At 48.6% G+C, this 18,971-nt stretch overlaps 1 protein-coding gene and 1 non-coding gene across 2 annotated transcripts; one reads left to right on the forward strand and one right to left on the reverse strand.

The window, feature by feature from the left end:
- The first annotated feature begins 464 nt into the window (after positions 1-464).
- On the forward strand, positions 465-537 carry TRNAG-CCC (transfer RNA glycine (anticodon CCC)). The gene has a single exon. It is a non-coding gene; the product is annotated as a tRNA-Gly (tRNA).
- Positions 538-7,894: 7,357 nt separating this feature from the next.
- Positions 7,895-17,796, reverse strand: OTX2 (orthodenticle homeobox 2). The gene is made up of 5 exons (XM_019967973.2): positions 17,708-17,796; positions 17,488-17,557; positions 12,644-12,859; positions 11,520-11,671; positions 7,895-9,760 (listed from the first exon to the last, which is right to left on the reverse strand). The coding sequence occupies exons 3-5, from the start codon at positions 12,738-12,740 to the stop codon at positions 9,140-9,142; spliced, it is 870 nt and encodes a 289-aa protein (XP_019823532.1). The 5' UTR covers positions 12,741-12,859; positions 17,488-17,557; positions 17,708-17,796; the 3' UTR covers positions 7,895-9,139.
- Between the last annotated feature and the right edge of the window lie 1,175 nt (positions 17,797-18,971).

The following is an 18,971-nucleotide window of genomic DNA, read 5'->3' on the forward strand; positions in this document are numbered from 1 at the left end:
TTTTTGTTACCAAGTTTACCCTTCATTCACAACCTATAAAAACCAATGGCTCTTAATTTGGAGTTTTTACAAACCCTTTTGTGCTTCCCAGTTGACTCAGTGGTAAAGAGTCCACCTGTCAAGCAAGAGACATAGTCTCCATTCGTGGGTTGGAGGAAGTCAACCCACTCCAGTATTCTTGCCTGGGAAATCCCAAGGATAGAAGAGCCTGATGGGCTACAGTCCACAGGCTCACAAAAGAGCTGAAAGTACGACTTAACAACTAAACAACAACAAACCCTTCTATGAATCTGGTGAAAGCTATAGATCTTCTGTCCAGGAATTAAAAAAAAAAAAAAAAAATACAGTTACACAAACCAAAGAAATTTTTGTACAATTGAGTTAACATCCTCTAAAATCTATTCACAAACAACCATTCCCAAAAGGATACCTGAAGCACAGGGGTAAGAATTTCGGAAGGGACTTTCCTGGTGGTCCAGTGGCTAAGACTCTGTGTTCCCAATGCAGGGGGCCCAGGTTCGATCCCTGGTCAGGGAATTACATCCCACATGCTGCAACTAAGACCTGGTCCAGCCAAATAAATAAATATTTTTTAAAAAGAATTTCTGAAAAAGATATCATCTCAGGCAACTTCAAGTAAGAGTACATACTTTGCATCTTTATCAATACATATGAAGAAAAGCAAAATAAAAAAGAGAGAGAGAGAAAGAAAGCAATGTGCTCTCTTAAAATGGGCAGAAATCAAGATTATTGGTTTAATCAGGCCAATTATTTGTCCTTGAAAATGGTGAATACATGTTTGTATCAAAATGGTGAATACATGTTTGTACCAAGTTTTCTCAATCTCAAAATTAGAGAGCTTTAGAGTATGTCCAATTTTAAGACCAAACAAGGCCATGATTTTGCTAAAAGTTAATTATCAAACAGATTGAGTCTTTGTTAGCCTTCTAAAACTTGAAGTGGCCAACTCAGACTAAAATTTAAAACTGTTGTTGTTGTTCAGTCACTAGGTCCTGTCTGACTCTTGCAACCCCATGAACTGTAGCTGGCCAAGCTCCCCTGTCCATGGGTTTTTCCAGAAAAGAATACTGGAGTGGGTTGCCATTTCCTTCCCCCAAATTAAAAATAGAATCCACTTAATCAGCAAGATCTACTGAAAAATAAATTTAAATTAGAGACTTGGATTAATTTAAAATTCTAAAATGTGATTCTTATTTCCAAAATAACCTAATTTCACTTTAGACATATATGTAATACACATGTATATATGTGTAATTTCTATATTACACATATAAATATATATAAGTGCCCCAAATATCTGCCTACCATTTAAAAAAAAAAAAAATCCTTACCACTTCCACAGCAGTAAAAATGGCTGAAATTCCTAACCAAACATAACTCAAAAGTTATAAAATTTTTTAGATTAGTGGCCAAGAAGGACTCGGGGGAGTCCTTTACATGTGCATCCTTGGTCTTCACAACTATCTCAAAATTCATTTTAGGTGATTTTGTCAGTCAGTCGTCAAAACGTACCATAGTGCCCTAGCACGAGTGGCCACTCCACTCACCAGCTGGCAAGGCCGTAAGTTGGAACCGGAAGCCGCTGCCAGCCGGCTGCCCAAGCTCTCGGGGCTCGGGTGGGTGCACTTGCTTGGGGACCCGGGATGGTGCCGGCTATACCTCGTGGCCCTGCACACTCGGTTCCCGGCTCCTAGCTCAGGCCCGGCGCGGTAGACAGGGGTTATGCCAGGTCGCGAGCTCTAAGGACAAGCCTGTTTCAGTTCTTGCATCTTTCACCACAAGAAGCTTGAGAGAGGAAGTTTGGACTTCGGAGCCAGCCCAGCGTGGGGCTGCGGTCAAGGCACGAGGTGAGAAGAGCGCCCACGACATAAGGACGGCGAGGGGCTGGGGTGGGGGTGGGGGGCAATGATTTTGATGGGTCAACGGCGACGTGGGCGCCAAGAGACTTCTGCTGCCATTTGTGCGCGATGCGCCCTTGACTGAGGGGACTCTCCCGGCGTCCTTACATCACACCCCCATCAGATCCTCGTGAAGACCATGGATGCGGTTGGAGAAAGAAGAGCACGCGGATCGCAGGCTCCTGGGTCTTCCCCGCTTCCGCAAGGAGGCACAATGCTCTGCGGACCAAGCCTCGCCTCTGCCAGGTGGGTGTGACCCACAGTCTACCACTCCGCAGGGGATACGGCGGCACCACGTGTGATCTGGAGCATGGCTGGGGCGCTGTGGGTTCGAGGCCCACTTCCTGGGCTGGTGCCCGTCGGCTGCATGGGTTGCGGGGGCCGGGGGGTCGTGATCTTGATATCCCAGGCAGCTTGATCTGTAGGCTACCTCTCAGCCACTCTAGTAACTCCTGGCCTCCCCTGGTACTCTCTCCGGCCTCGCCAAATGACCTTAGCCTGGGGACGGTGCGCGGGGAGGGGAAGCCCCTGGGGCAATGCCCGGGTGTTGCAATGCCCGAAGGCCCTGCTTTTTGGGGTCTTCCGCTTAGTTTGCGGGGTGAAAGGTGGGGCTGGAGAATGGGAACGCAATGCACTTGCCACTTGTTTTCGTTGAAACCCGGGAACCCCCTCCCTCCCTGGCGCCGCGGCCGCTGCCAGGGCGTCCTTAGAGCAGTCGGCTGCTCGAGTCCTGGCCGGAAAGCTTCCCCGCGGTCTGCAGAAGAGGGGAGCTCCGCGAGTGTTCGGGACGCCGCAGGCCTTGTCGGAGCTAGCCAGGCAGCCTCTTCACAAGCTCTGTTCTGAGGCGGCTCTAAGAGTCCCGCGGAGGAAGCCCCAGATTTAGGGCAAACCCAAATCTCAGGCAAGGCCCTCGATCTGCCCCGGCCACAGCTTTTCGGCCTTCGCTCCCTTAATAGCCGGGATGGGAGGGGCGGTGGCTGGGACCCGCCCCTCTTAACTTCTGAGGTTGACCTAAAGCCTCCAGGTAAGTTTTCCCCTCTGGTTTCCAGAGCTCTATGCGGTAGTTAAATACGGTTAAATGAAGAACACAGAAGTCTCCCTCTCGGCTCTGCGGAAGAACGCTTCTTAAGAGCATCGCTGCTAAGAAGACGTTTGGCTGTAAGCTGATAATCAGGTAGCTGTGGTCGGACATCCACTCCAGAACCTCGCTGCTGAGGGGCCATGTTATCACACACGACGTCCATTAGGCCCAGTAATCCTCTATCAACGCATTTTAGAGCCATTTGAATGTTAAGGCGATTTTTATTAATGGCCCAGGAGCCTAAAATGTGACTATTGGCTCTAGGAACAGATTTTAACAACTGGAGGCTGCTATGAGTGATTTTCAGAGTAGCTTGAGGCCTCTGGAGATTCCAGTTGAGAGGTTGGAGGCAGGGCCTAAGGGGGAGACTTCACTCCACCCAATCACTGTCTCTATGGGACATTTTCTGGCCTTTAACTCGGGGACCAGGGTTGGAGGGTGAACAGACCCGCGGGGTGCAGAGTCTACTGCTTCTGTGGGATTTGCTGGTCCCATCATGGGCAGTTCAAAGGGGAAAAACAAAAAGGCAATAGTATAGGTGCTAAACACTCTCATCTTATTTTTCAAGTCTTCTGCAGGAAAGGTTTTCTAGTAATGTCAAGGAGGTTAACAAGCCTATTTTTAGCCAAAAGGCCACATTCCCACTCCTAAGTAGGCAAACTAAGTCTAGGACACTGGAGAGGTGGACAGAGGATTCCACTTGATTCTGGGATAGCTTTTTTCCCCCCTTGTGGTGCTGAAACAGAAGTGAATTCAAACTTTGGCCACTTAGTATTATATTTGCTATGGCATTCTTTTTCCCCCCTTTGTTGTTTTCCTTCCACTGAGAATTGAAGGTAAAGGATGGGGAAGATTAAGGAATAAAAGAGAGTCACAGACCTCATGCACTTCAACTTTCCCTCTAGGAGAAAAACAAAATTCGAAGCTGACCCTCCCCCTAGTGATAGCCTGGCCTCTCTGGCACCTGCAGTTATCTTTGACCAAATGGGTTGGACCTGGTAGGGCTCCTTTATTTGAACTTACTTATTGTTTGTTTGCAGTCAACAGTGGGTTGGTTTTTAAATATAAAGCACACTGCTTGCAAGAGAGGAAATCTGGCTAATTCTCTTTAGAACTGGGGGCACCTCCCTGGCTTGTGGGGACCACTGCATAGGGGAAGCCCTTTTAAATGCATGCTTGCTTCCTTCTCCTCTCCAGCCATTTCCCCATACAAAAGCTTCCTCTAGCCCTGTGATGGGTTCCGTTTCCTTCGAACTGCTTCCACCAGAAAAACTGCCCTTTACAGTGTCGAAATTTCATTTTAATCAGGTTAAAACCGAAAACCCACTTATTATTTTAAGGCCTCGTGTTGCTATTAACAGGCAGTTTAGAAGAGATGCTTCAAGCAATGGTATACAATGTGTCTCAATGCACCAGGAGCACTATGGTTTCACATGTAGTGTTAATTCTGTCCGAGACAAATCCCATAATCTGTGCCGTTTCAGAGCCTAATACGGAAAAACATCGGGATGGGTTTTGTTTGGGGTTTTGCTTTCTCCATCCCAGGGGAACGTCCCAGGGGCTCCCCGTCTTTTATATCATGCTAACCTAAGGGCGCAAATGGGGCAACTGGAGGAATCAGGTTTTATCAGGGCACGCTGCGCTGACAGGGTTCTGGCCGTTGAAGAGAAGAAAAAGAAGTGTTCAAGACTGGTCGCAGATCTGGGCATGCAGATGCGTGACGGGGGGCGTGGACCTTTTGTGGTACCAGACAGCTGTTCTACGTAAAGGTTTTGGAGGAAGGCGTGAAGCAAGCCGGGGTCAGGGCTGAAACTGACCCTGCATCTCCGCATTTTAGTGATTTTCTAAGACTTCAGCTTCCGTTTGTGTGGGATGCGCCTGTCTCCGGCCGGATTCCTTTGTGTTTCTCCTTTGCATGATTAAAACACGCCTCTGTACGCAATAAATCACCACCTCACACTGGAACGCCTGGTTTTGGGTTACAGCTTTGTCCGGGTAACAACAGTGAGGTTTTCAAGCGGGTGTTAGACGCGGGTTCAAACCTGCGGTGCGCGCGCCGGGGCCGATCGCCCGAGCGCCGGCTTCTGGTTAAGTGGAGGCGGGAGCAGCTCTGCGGCCCTGCGCTGCAGGTAACCGGAACGGGCCACCCGGAGCTGTCTGGGACGCCAGAGGCAAGGTTTTCTTCTCCCAGAACTGGCCTCCGGCCTTAAGGGCAGTTGAGTGCTGCGCCGGGTCTAAAAACGAAGTCAGGATATCTGGTTTAAAGAGGAAATCTAGAGACGTCGGAGAAAAGGGTTGCGCCAAGGGTAACCGTGAGTCCCACAGGCTTCCCCCTGAAAGGCTCAGCTCAGAGCCGAGGAGCCCCAGGCAGGGCAGAACTCACCCAGACCCACTAGCCCAAGCCCCAAACTTTCCTGGAGGATCCCTGGGGCCCCAGGCAGGCTCAGCTGGACCCCACCTCGGCGCCACGTCTGCTCAGGACACCCGAGGCCCAAGGCGCGGCGGGAGTCCCCGCTGTGGCGGCGGCGGCTGCCTCGCCCTTCACCCCCAGTGGGAGACCCAGCAGTCTGCGGTGCTTCCTCCCAGGGAGGGGGCGAGGACGGCGAGAGGCCGAGGGCCCCGCCGCGCCGTCTTCTCCTCTCTGGCCCCCTCTCCCGGGCCCCTCAGGCCCAGATCGCCCTCTTCTCCTTCGGCCTTGGCTTCCGTTCCTTCTAGCTCCGGGCGTTAGTCTCCGGGCCTGGCCACACACACGCACCCGAAGTCCGTCTGCCCACCGAACTCAGCCAGGCAGTGAAGTCACGGGCCAGGTGCGCCCAGGCCCACGGCTGACCCCGAAGGGCTCAAGGAGCGCTCCTCCCGGCGCCGGCGGTACACGAGTCTCCCCGCAACCCACAGCGCCCGAAGCCGCGAGGGAGGCCTGAGGACCGGGTCGTGAGGTGGGCTGCGGCTCGGACGAGGTTGCGACCAGAGCCGGAGCCAGCCCAGAGAGAGGGGACGCCGGAGGACGAGCGCCCCAAAGGCCGCCCCAGCCCGGCCTGCAGGGCCGAGCGGGGCCCAGAGGGCGGCGCCAGCCTGGATAGCCACTTGCGCCGCGGGCCCCCGGGACAGAGATGGGAGTGCTCTTCCCGGCTAACTTCGATCCGGGCATCGAGACTTAGAAACCGCAACCCTGAAAACTCGCCGTGGACTCCGTTCCAGTGCCGCCTCGCCGCCAAGTCCTCGGAGTCCCGCGCGGGCCTCCGGGGTTGAGGGTGGGCAGAGCCGCAGGAAAGGCGAGATTAGAGGGAAGCGATGGGGGTGGGGTGGGGTGGGGTGGGGTGGAGGAAACTGACCATTATCTCAAACTCCGACGTTTCGAAAGCCGGAACTTAATTGACTTGATTGGATTTCTCTTATCTTTGAAGGGGCGAAACACTCCCAAGGTGAAATACAAAGGGCCCAGAATCTTTGCGGGAAAGATAAAGATTTGGGACTTCGGATCTTTGTAAAGCAAACTAGCCCACCCTCACCTGCACCCCTCAAAACGAAGATTACATCAACGTCCAAGTCTTTGTTGGTCTCCAGACAGTTGAAATAGCTCCCTGACGCCTGTGGAGGGTGGCATCATTTCGGTACCAACTTTATTAAGCCGGGTCTTGGCTGGGCGCGGTGACCAGAACTCTGGACGAAGGAGCCCGCGCTAGCTGCCCGCCTCCCAGACCCTCCTTCTCTTGCCTGTGGTCATGGGGAATTCATTGCTACTTCACCGTCAATTCAAAGGGATTTAACTCCGTGGTCTGTTAAACGGAGTTGTGCAAAGGTGATGGAAAAATTAGTTTCAGAGGGGGCTCAGCGCCTTTTTCTGACTTCCTCCTTTTTAAAACTACCGGGAGAGAAACCCAATTGCATTTATTTGCCGAGTACTCGGCTATTTGTCGTCGTTATTGTTTTTTTGGGGCGAGAGGGCGGTGCTCTTTTCTGTCCCTTTGTGGGGCATTCTGAAAACCTAAGGCAGTGTGAGAAGTGATTTTGGGTCTGCTTTACTGCTGCATGAGAAAATCTGGGAGAATAGGACCCAGTATCTGGACTATATTAAGGATTCATGTTGGTGTCTTCTCCCCCTACCCCAATCTCACTCCAGTGTAAACTATGGTAGGGTGAATATTATCAGTAAGAACTGGAAAATCTTGCCATTGAGTTGTGCCTCACTTGTTGACTGTAAACTATTCCATTTCCTTTACCAGCAAAACAAAAACAATTATTAGACAAGATCATGTAAGGGCTCCAGAGAGCATGCGCAGTCAGGGAAAATTAGCCAGAAAACAAAATGGTTGCAACTGCTAATGTTCATTTTCAAAAAGTTACAGTCAAGAGTCACTTCATTTTGGTCAAACTTAAGAGCATAACGAGTGTAAAATGAAATTAAATATTGCTTTTATCTGAGGAGCACCATAATCATTGGCCCATTAGTCTTTTCTCATGGTTGGTTTACAAAATGCAGGTATAGCCAGAAGGGACTTTTTTTTTCCCCTTTAGCACTTTCTTTAAAAAAAAAAAAAAAAAAAGACCAGAGTGCCTTATGTTCAAGTACTGAAATTATACGTTTTAGAACTTTTCTGAAACTCTTTTGTTCAGAAATCATTTCTGCCTGAATTGCTTTCAGATTCTGATTACATTCCCTCTCATGTTTACCTCAGATTTTTTTTGGAACTTAAAAAAAAAAATCCCTTAATCAAATAAGAGAATAGAAACAAGGGATTCTTGTCATTCACATTTTCTCTGAGGTACTACAGTTTGTCACTTCTTGCTTAAAAAATTGATCTATGTTAAGACATACTAGTAAGGTGCCTAAGAAATCATTAGGGTATCTGGCAGGGAGGGAAAACCAAGGAGGGGTTTTGATTGTTAGGCTCTCTATATTCAATTTCAGAGCAGTATTAATGAAAGTCACAAAAAGTTTACATACCAATCATTCATATCTTAGTCATTCATATTTAGCACCCCCCCAATTAAAAAAAGTTTGTTAATTCCCTCTCTGATCCAAGAAAAACATATTTTGGGGAGGAGTGGCTGAATGTGGGCTTCTCATTCACTAATAGTGGTATAAAATTAAACGGGACCCAATGTTGTGCTAGAACCAATTTAATATAATTATACATATCTGCCAAATCAGGAAGAAAGGTTTATGCATATATAACTTTTCCAGTTAACATCTGCAAGCATAAACAACGATGATCTCAGCTTATAAATTCATCAGGGTCAGAGCAATTGACCAATGTCTCTTTACTGCTAGGTTTACCAACAGTAAATTACATGATGAATTAGTGTCCTTTTGTTTCTCTTCTCTTACTCTCCTTGTCCAGAGACATTTTGTTGTAAAGTTTCAGTGCAGCTCACCTCCAGCCAAAGGTAATCTTTTTAGATAAGTACTCAGTTGCTCTGAATTTATTTATAATTATAACCTATTTAATCACAGAAGAACCCCTGCAGAGGTGGAGTTCAAGGTTGCATACAATAACAGGAGATCACAGTTTTGAAGTCTAGCACAGATTAAAAACCACAGATGTACCATTTATATAAGACACACACTGATTGTCTCTTAAACTACATATTGACTCCTTATGAACATTATTTTTTAAATAAAGTAGTGCATCTAGGACAATCAGTCGCACAATTCACACAGCCCTGAAAAGTTTTTCAGTGCCAACTACCAGTTGGTCTTGAAACGTGAGTGAGCTTGAGACACTGTCCATTCCTAAGATTCAACCAAGGATTGGCTAAAACATTGGAACACCTCTGCTTAAGAAGGCTATGTCCTTCCTTCCTTCCCCTCACAATTTAGTTCTTCTTGTTTATTTTTGGTGGTATTTGGTTGCACATGGCTAGAATGCTTTCGATCACTTTGTGAATCAGGAAAACCAATGATCTAAAACTATAACAGGATCTTAAGTATTAAGTAGATTGGTTTGTCCATTTCAGGTAGCTGGTTGGTAGGCCCCGCTAAGGCCTTTCATTTTCCTTCTATGCCTCCCAGGACATTGATCAGAAGATGAGTCTGAACATCATACCATCTAACTCTTTTAACCAATGCCTGGCTAAAACTGGAATGTCCAGCCCAGTATACTTAAAAATCACCCACAAAAAGAGGTTCTACAGGTCTTCACAAAACCTGGAATTTCCATGAAGATGTCTGATCTTTATAATCCAAGCAGTCAGCATTGAAGTTAAGCTTCCAGGAGGCAGTTTGGTCCTTATAATCCAAGCAATCAGTGGTTGAGTTAAAACCCAAGCTTGAAGCTCCATATCCCTGGGTGGAAAGAGAAGCTGGGGACTGATTGAGATGGCTGGTGACTGCATTGGTACCCATGGGACTGAGTGTGGTCCCTGGTCCAGGAAGCTGGTGATGCATAGGGGTCAAATAAGATCCACAGTCCATGCCCCCAAAGTAGGAAGTTGAGCCAGCATATCCTTGACTATAACCTGAAGCCTGAGTATAGGTCATGGGATAGGACCTCTGCATGCAGGAAGAGGAGGTGGACAGGGGATCTGACAGTGGGGAGATGGAAGCTGGGCTCCAGATAGACACAGGAGCACTGCTGCTGGAAATGGCTGGGACTGAGGTGCTAGAGGGGGGAGTGAATTGGCCACTTGTTCCACTCTCTGAACTCACTTCCCGGGCAGGAGATGTCTTCTTTTTGGCAGGTCTCACTTTGTTTTGACCTCCGTTCTGCTGTTGCTGCTGCTGTTGGCGGCACTTAGCTCTTCGATTCTTAAACCATACCTTGAAAGGGAAAGAAACTTCTTTAACATGGTTTCAGTAATTTCTTAAGGAAAAGAGTGGCTCCCAGATTATAAATCTGTCCTAGGTGGACAGATGAGCTAAGCGGACAATCGCTCCTGCCAGTGAAAACTCGTATATGCTCCTGGAATTATAAGAAAATCAGGGAGGCTCTATCTAAAAGCACTTGACCCTGATTTACTCCTAGCTCAAAACAGTAACATTTAAGATAATCACCCAAATCGTATAGCTAAAAACACTCCCCCTCACTTTCCTATTTCGTCTTTCCCTTCAAATACGCACATAAACGTAGACCTAGCTGCATTTTGAACACTCTCACAATGGAATAGAACGTGTTTGTGTCTTTTGGATGAGAACATAGGAGAAATGAGACAAAACAATTCTTTTGTTACATGCCAACAAGAACAGCCTAAATTCAAACACTTTATGGTCCATCTTCCAGGTAGCAACCGCTAATATGAAGGCTGGTTCCATCACTTTACTTTTTGTCTCTCCTAGAAAGATTCATAAAAGAAAGCTTTCAGGAGAAATGATCCTGTTGAGGAAGGTCTGAAAGCCACTATTTGCCAAAACCTTCCTTATGGTAAGTGGAGTGAATTGTATGTACTCTGTTTTAAACTCAAAACCAAACTTCTCTTCTAGTCTCAAGTCTGAGACTGAGGCTTTTCCTTCAGGGTAGTGCCACTCGACACACAGATTGTTTTCTGTGTCGTGTTCCTTGGCTTGTCACCGCTGTGTGTAATTTTCAAAATTCTCTTTCCTAACCTTTTTCGTGTTCTGCAATGAAGGAGCTGTGTTTGGTGTGCAAGGGGGAAACTATCAGGGTAAAGTTTATCAGGGAAACTATGGGCATTTTCTGGGCAAAAGTTTTTAGTTGTCTTGAGTGAGCTCTCCATATTGGCGTCTTAACTGTGAGAATAATGCCATAATGCTGAGCACAAACCACCAGCCATTCAGAGCCATTTATTTTCTTTCAGTGAAAACTTTAGTTCAAGCCTCACAGGTGCTAAAATTTCTTCTATCCTACTTTGAATTCTTCCCAGAGAAATCTACATGGGACTTGCATTCCAGGAAAGTTGGGGGCTCATTTTCCTCTCCAGCTTAAGGTCAAGTTAAGGGGGAGAAAGGGGAGAAGGTAGTTATCACAGGGATATCATGTTGATATTTTATCTGCAGAATGGCTAAGATCTAGCAAATTCTGTTCAATCCATAAGAAGTCAAAGAAAACACTCGTATTGTGTCATTTCTTCTACCACCAAACTGACATGTGACCTTGAGCAGGCCATTTACTCTACTTCTAAATTGTAAAAATATTGGAACTGTCCAGGAGCTAAACTTCTTTTACCCCTAAAAGTAGATGAGAATTGGGGTTGGGGGAGGGGTGGATTTCCAATGGAGGAAGGGAAGTTTTAAAACACTATGTGAGTCTCCTTGACTCCAAGGGTTCTAGGACTAGGCTTTATCATCACAGCTAAATCACCCGTCTTACCTTGCAGCCTAGGCTGGAAGACCCTTGGTTATAGCATTGGGTGGGGGAGGAGGGACAAAAAGGAGTAGGAGGAGGGGACCTGAAGAGACAAGTTCACTGCCTTCAGATGGAGCCAGTTAGTTTCAAACCTTCCTTTGGTCCTCTCCGAGACCTGGAACTCTCCTGGGTCCTCCACACACACAGTACTGGGGGTGGGGTGAGGTGGGCTGGTGTCAAGGTCAGGAAAGACGGTTCTGTCTACATCTGCCCTACCTGTACCCTGGACTCAGGCAAGTTGATTTTCAGCGCCACCTCCTCCCGCATGAAGATGTCTGGGTATCGGGTCTTAGCAAACAGTGCTTCCAGCACATCTAGCTGCGCTCGGGTGAATGTCGTCCTCTCCCGCCGCTGTTTCCGAGGGGTGGCTGCGGGACAAGAAGCCCAGGGCCCTTTAGGGTGGGGGAGCAGTTTCTCAGTCATAGGGGTCTCTGTGGGTGTCCGACTCTCCCCACCCCCACATCTCAGCACTCCCCGAGTTCTCTGCATCCGCTCAGCCGGGACGCTACCCATGTTCTCCCCACCCCCTCCCCGTCCTCGGCTCCTCCGGCAGACACGGCCCCTTCCAGGGGAGACCCCACTCCCCCTGACGTCGGAGATCGCTCCAATCAGAGCTTTCCTTCGAAAGCAAACAAAAAGGAAAAAATGAAATAAAAGACAAAAAACAAGAACCCTCCAAAATCAACCCCTAAACCTCAACACAAAAACTCCATTCTCCCAAGTCAAAGGATCCCCGAGGACCGGCAGCTCAAATTGATGGGGTCTTTGTTCCTCCATCTTTAAAATGGGGGCACATTTCACTTCATACTTCTCCTTCTACCACGACTTTACAAAACAGATCTGATCGGAAAGGAAAACACTCACACCCCGGAAAAATCACACCTCTAGGGATTAGAGATGAAGGGCCTGGAGGTCAGAGGAGATGCCGCAGGTTTGGCGGGGAGAATTTATGAGGACCTCGACTTCGCCAAGAGGGCACTTCCGAGGAACTGGACTGCGAGGTACGGGCAGGGGCGTCTCGCCCAAATGACAAGGGCAGTAGCCTTCTTTGCCCCAGTCCAATATGTGTCCCCATTCACTCCAATTAAAAAGATACGATTTTCTGAAAACGTTGTAGATCCATGTACACCTTTTTCCCAAGTCCCTGCCCTCTCCTCCACCAATAAATGCCCTGTGGCTTTGAGCTGCTGCTTGGAAGAAAAACCCAGCGGGGACCTCTCCTGGAGCTGGGGCGGGGGCGACGCGACCCTCTACCCCGGTGCTCCGGAGGAAAGGGTGTTATAACCCCGCGAAGCGGCCGTGGGGAAGGAGAGGGCAAGAGTGCCGCGGAGCTCACTTACCCGGGTAGCCCACCGAGGGGTGCAGCAAGTCCATGCCCGAAGTGGTCAGACTCAGCCCATTGACTGCATAAGGCGGTTGCTTAAGATAAGACATCATGCTAAGGTTGTTTGGAGGCGCAAAGTCGGCCCAAATCCGGGGGACCCAGCCGGAAGGTCTTGCTTCACCCGGGTTGGACAGATTCAGAGTCCTTGGTGGGTGGGTTTGGAGTGGTGGAACTAAGGCAAAGTAAACAAACAAACAGAGGTGCTGGTTTACCGCTTCGTAGGATGCAGCTCTTTCACGTTCCACCACTGACTTAAAAAAGAGCCCGAGGTACACAAGGCAGAGGTTTATAAAGGACTTGCAGGGCACCCCCACCCCCCACCCCCCACCCCCAGCTGCCCTGGAACTAAAGACGAAGAGAGACCAGATAAACCTGTCTTCCCCACCCCCCAGCCAAAACTTAAAAAAAAAAAGACCCGAAGAAAGCAATTACAATCTGCCTCCCACCCACCCACCCCCGCCCCCCCCAACAAAACCCCACGCCTCCAAATGCTCACATTGCATTCCTATCCCTACATTTGCATAGGACTCCTTGGCTGGCACTAGCTAATTGTCTCAAACAAAACTTGATTGGGGCCATTTGCAGAGACAAAGAACTCTTTGGCTAAATAAATAATGCTGATAACAAAGGCCATTGGTGAGAAACAAAGAAACAATTCAAGAAATCTACCTCTCCCCAGACTGTTGCCTTTCCAAGGCAGATTTTAATTATCTTAGCTTTCTACCACTTTCCACTGCTGCGAACCTAAAATGTCAGTGCATTTAACATCTAAAATACCAACTTGCTCAATGGCAAACTTGAGAAAACTATTCAACCACTATTATTCCACATTTGAAGTCATTTCCAGTAATCATTTTCACCTAATTAGTAGTCTGGGTAATTAGATTTCAAGGTAAGTAACAGATTTATTAGGGTTTTGGAGAACCTTGATTATATGTATCTAACTCAAACTAAACAAACAAGTATTTAACTTTTAATCGACACCTATCAAATATTTAAAGGTAGTGCAAAGAAAGTCTTCAAGTTTGGCACAGGGTTTGCAAGAAACTCTGAAGTAAAGTTAGAATCCCACCAATCAGATAATGACAGGCTCCCACATTTGCAAGTAGAAAGGGTGCGCATTTGTAGTGCAAGCCGCTCCCATGTTGATTTTGATGTGTGGAGTCTGCTGATCCCACAGGAGGCAAAATTTCCGACATTTGGGCTTTCAGCAGCTACAGCAGAGTTTCCTGTTAACTCTAGCTCCTTTTTGCACATTCTAGTTTTGCAGAAAGTACATACACAAACACCAAAGTTGTGAAACTAATAGAATTTCTCCCTACCTTTTGAGTTTCCTAAAATCCTATAAGAGAAAGAGCTCAGAGAGGGCAAAGGAAGAAAAAGAAAAGTTATTTACTTTATTCAGATGAGTTTTGTCTCACTCCCCCAAGCAAAGGGATTCAAAAATGAGTGTTTATAGGCTGGCTGTTTGCAATTTTGACTTCTCTTTTCCCAAAAGGTGGTACTTCTGCATGGATCTCTACTTTTCGACTTTGACATTCTGAGAGATTGCTTCAAAATGGCGGATATAAGATTAGGAGAAGTTCCTCTTACTTTTAGAGTTCCTATTGAGTTTTAAGGACTCTGGGTTTTCATATTTACATTGCTTAAGAGATCAAGACACAAAACTCCATAAATGGAACTTGGTTACTGCAACTTCTTCCTGATTTAAGTTTATAGCACAAAACTCATGCTTTTCCATCCTTCAGTTCAGTTCAGTCGCTCAGTCCTGTCTGACTCTTAGCTCTAACTTAATGTAATTTTATAAATGCCCTTGTAGGAGTTTGTGTTATCTCACCAGTAAAACTAATTCAGCTGCTCCTACCGGGGGGGAAAAAAGACATTTTATCTTTTCTTCTCAAGACACGGTTATTTGGAGGCTGTGAAAATATTATTGCTTTAAAATACAGTCATGTATTGGTTTTAATAGCCTCTAAGCTGGAATTCTGTCTTGTTTAATGCAATCTTACTATGTTGGAAAGTCCTGACCTACTGTAGATGAAAACAACTAAAATTATATCGGATCTGCACATGAGGAATATGGAAGAGTTCTCCATGTAGAGCTCTCACCCAATTAAAAATGCCTGATATATCATACATCAAAGTAGCACATTCCAGCATAAAAAGCAGTTACAAACAGAAAGCACCAGGACAGAGATCCTTCTCGGAGCTCCTTTGATCTACCATCGAGAAACGACCAAAATTCTTGGCATAAGACTGTTTTCAACTTTACTACGGGATACATCTTTAAAAGAAAAAGGAACAAAACAAAAACTACGACGTGTTCTCAACAGCCCGCCTAGGTACGCGCTCTCCAAAGAGGCCTCGGACCCTTCCATCTAACTTTCAAAGCCCTGCCGGGACGCTTTTCTCCCTTCCTCTCTAACCAGAGCCGGGAAGGGGAAAAAGAAATCCCTTTTCAAAAATACAAACCTCAAAACAACTGCTCAGGAGGTGGCCCCTGGAGAACTCCTACCTATAGAAGGAGCGGGCGGCGGCCGCGCGGCGAGTCCCCGCAGCCGCTCGGCGCCCACACCTCCAGGCGCGAGTGACTCGGTCCGGCGGCGTCCCTGCCCCGCAGTCCCGCAGCCTCGGCGCCCGAGGTCCTCCCGCTCCACTGCCCGCCCCGGGCCGCACCGCCTTATATCTAACGGTCAATTCGTGCAATCTGTCGCTCCCCCTCCCACCTCCCCCCTGTTTTTTTTTTTTTCATCTTCCAAGGAGCCCATCTACCAGTTGCTGTGTCCTCGCTCAATAATAATTACCTCGTCCGAGAATTAATTATAATAAATGTTTTCTTGATAAACTAACGAGATAATCCGAAGGGCACACGTCCCTTAATTACAGGCCGCCGGGCTCAGCTCTGCTTCTCGTCCGGGCTGATTAATTTTCTGCATGATGGAAAGGAAACAAAACTACGCGGACTGGCGACCGGCCTGCGGCTCGGAAGACGACCAAGAGGAACAGGAGAGAGAAAGAAAAGGGGATTTGCGGGCAGCGCGGAAAACAGCCGGCGCGGGCCTCCCTCCGGAGAACTGGAGTGAAAGTTTCTGGCCTCAGGGACTCGAACGACGCTGCCACCCGCACGGGAGAGAGGAAGAAACGTGCCAAAAGGGTTGGCCTTGACTATTAATTATAGCGAGGAGAAAGCCCTGGTGTGAGCTCTGAGAGCACAGGTCTGGGTGTCTACCTGCCTTTGGCGGGGGAGGAGTTTCCTCTTCACCTCCTCTCTTTTGCTAATAACTTTGGAGACGGGAAGAGTCCCGAGGTGGACAGGAGAAACCCTGACCCCGAAGCTCTGGGATGGAGGGAGAATTTCCAGGAGTGACCTCCCCAAGCAATCCACCACTTCAGGGGCAACGCAGCTCGGCCTTCGGCCCCCACGCCCCACTTCGGTCTGCAAAGGAGGAAGAAGCCGCCGGGCGGAATTCTGACGGGGGCTTGGGTTTCAAAACTTGTATCCTAAAACCAGACTATGATCTCAAGAGTCACTTGAACGCCTCAACACGAAGTCTTCTTAGGAAATTGAGGCGCGACTCGTCTCCTAGGCTGGGTGCTGGCTGAGGCCTTCTGTTGGTTCTCCCCGGGCCGACCGAGATTGGAGGCTGGGCCTTTGCGCCCGCCTTGTCCCGGCACGACCCGGCCCGCGACGCCCGGGGGTCCCTGAGCCTGGGAGAGGAGCGCGCATTAGGCCAGGCCGCTGGCCCCGTCCGAGAACTACCGAGGGGCAGCCTTTCCACCGGAAGGACTGCAGTCCTCGACTCTGCTCGGCCTCCGGCGGAGCAGGGCCACTCGCCGCCACTTCTGCCCGCCCCAGGTGCGCGAGGAGGGCTGCGCGGGGCGGGCCCGGAACCGGCCCCGGCAGTCACGTTGTAAAACGACTCTGGCGCACTCGCTGGGTTTAGGACCACAACACACAACAGCCATGGGGGATTATGTCACTGCCGGGTGTTTTTTTTTTCCCTCTTCGGAGGTGTGGAAAATGGTGATCAAAAAGAAAAAGGAGATTTGGAGGCCCTCTGGAAGAGGCTGAAAACCTTAGTGAGCTTCTCTTGGCTGGGGGAGAGGGGGCCGAAAAGAGTGAGCGGCGAGCGCGGGGCGGACGAGATGCCGGCGCTCCCTGCCTGCTCGGTTATCCTCTCGGGTTTCCTCTAACGTTCATATGGGGCAGGCAGGAGCTCTAAGGGCGCCCACCGGTGCCCGCCGACCCGCGGGCGAGCCGGGTTTTGGGCACGCGGGCCCTGGGAGGCGCCCAAATTATCATCATGACCACCATCCGTCCATCCAACCATCCATCCATCCATCCATCCATTCATCTAGCTACATCTGCGTCTTTTTGTCTCGGACTCTTAAAACGTCCTTGTGATCAATCCAAATGACCCCAAACACATCTGATGGCCAAAACGCAAAGATCGCAGGGAGAAGCCCAGAATGGGCGTTAACATAAAACCACAAACAACACCCCTCCAAAACACCCCACATCAGATTCGCAGGGTTTCCACGACGTTTTGCTAAAGCACCGACCGCAGGAGCGCGCTCCCTCCCTACCTCCCACTCTCGTCCTTATCCCCAGATAATAAATTTTTCGCAGAGATGGTTACTGCACCTCAGAATTTTGCAAAGGGAAGAAAATACATCAGCCTTTAGAAAACTCCACGTTCTCAAAGGTGCACCAATGGGTCTGTTAGAGGTACTGGGGTGGTGGTAGACAGAGGGACACACAGATATGGACATAGACAGACAGACAAGACAGACACTTACCTTACAGCCACATGGGGGTTTAGAGGAAAAAAATCAAATTATCCTTCAAAATTCCAAATAGCCAGCTATCCTAAAAGAAATCAAGAGTATTGAGTTAGATATCTTGTAATCTTCATCGTTCCATAAAAAGTCAAACAACGAAAAATATTTTTCTAAAGAAAAGAAAACGAGGAAAGTCGTTCAAGTTCGAGACGCGCGTGGGCCCCTCTGCGATACATACAAAGTAGACTTGAGGAGGGCTTCTCTAGCGATTTTTATTTTTAATAACAGTGGAGGCTGAGTTGGAGCTGAGGTCGGTTCCGCTCTCAGGGAGATTTGCTGAGAAAGCGCCTCTCTGGCAACTTTTTGACGCAAACTCTCCAACCAATGGCAGGGAGAGAATGATTGACACATCTAAGCCAGAGGGAAAATAATAAAAACACACAACAGGGGGAGGAAAACAGGCCGCTGCTGCACGCGGGGACGAGCAGGCAACAAATCCAGGCCTCCGACATTACCAGAATGTTCTTGAAAGACACTGGGCTCTGCCTAAAATATACATTACTGCTGGAGCATGTGAACTTATTGTATAATTAAAATGATGGACAGCGAGGCCTCTCTTTTTCTTCTCCTGTTCTTCCTTTCCTCCCTCTTACTCCTCCCCTTTTTTTGTTTTTGCTTTTGTTTTAAGGAAAGGGAGAAAGGAAACCCATACACCCTAAGATGGGAAGATAAAAAATATTTAAGTCAAGGATGGAGGAGACTGAGGGTAGGGGATAGCTGGTTATCACATTCCAGGCTAGCAATAAGTGTGTAGAACAGACGCAGAAAGCCACTGAGACTGAAGGTTAAAAATACCACTATGTGGTCTCCAACAGAGTCAGCCCACGCCGAGGGGACCGGGAAGGGTAGAGAAAGGAGGCCTGGGGGTAGGCGTGGGCGTGTAGGCAAGAGAGAGATGCAGATACACAAGTCCAAGAACAAACTAGTTTTAAAAACTCAGTGTCTTTCTCACTCTTTTTGTCCCTATACACATCTCTCGGCCCCTGAAGCAAAAGACCCGGGCTCCTGGTTTTCCCGCAGGGTTTTTAGAGTTTTAAGAAGCCCAAGGCAGCCTACAAAGAACACGAATCCCGGAATCTAACCCCAGGGCCGGTTGGGGAGGTAGCAAGAGCCAGGTCAGGACTCGAGGGTGTGAGAGTGGGGTCGACAGTATACCCGGGGAGGGAGCAAACGTGGGAGGCCCGTGCTGGAAACAATCAAGAGTTTCTGCATTAAAACAAACGCCACTCCAACGCTAGCCGTGGCGGGGCCTGGACCTAAACTGAGCCCGCGCGGCCCGAGCCGGCGACTGGAAGCCCCAAGGGTAGAGAGTTTCTGGACCCGGGGAACGAACGCGAGAGAGCAAACCTCAGCCCAACTTTTCCGCCTGGCACAGAGAGCGGGGCAAACAGATCTGAGTCCCCAGAAAAGCACAAACTGATTGGGCGCGGTGGGGTGGGGTG

The sequence above is a fragment of the Bos indicus genome, chromosome 10 (assembly GCF_029378745.1).
Source record: "Bos indicus isolate NIAB-ARS_2022 breed Sahiwal x Tharparkar chromosome 10, NIAB-ARS_B.indTharparkar_mat_pri_1.0, whole genome shotgun sequence".
Taxonomy (NCBI): domain Eukaryota; kingdom Metazoa; phylum Chordata; class Mammalia; order Artiodactyla; family Bovidae; genus Bos; species Bos indicus.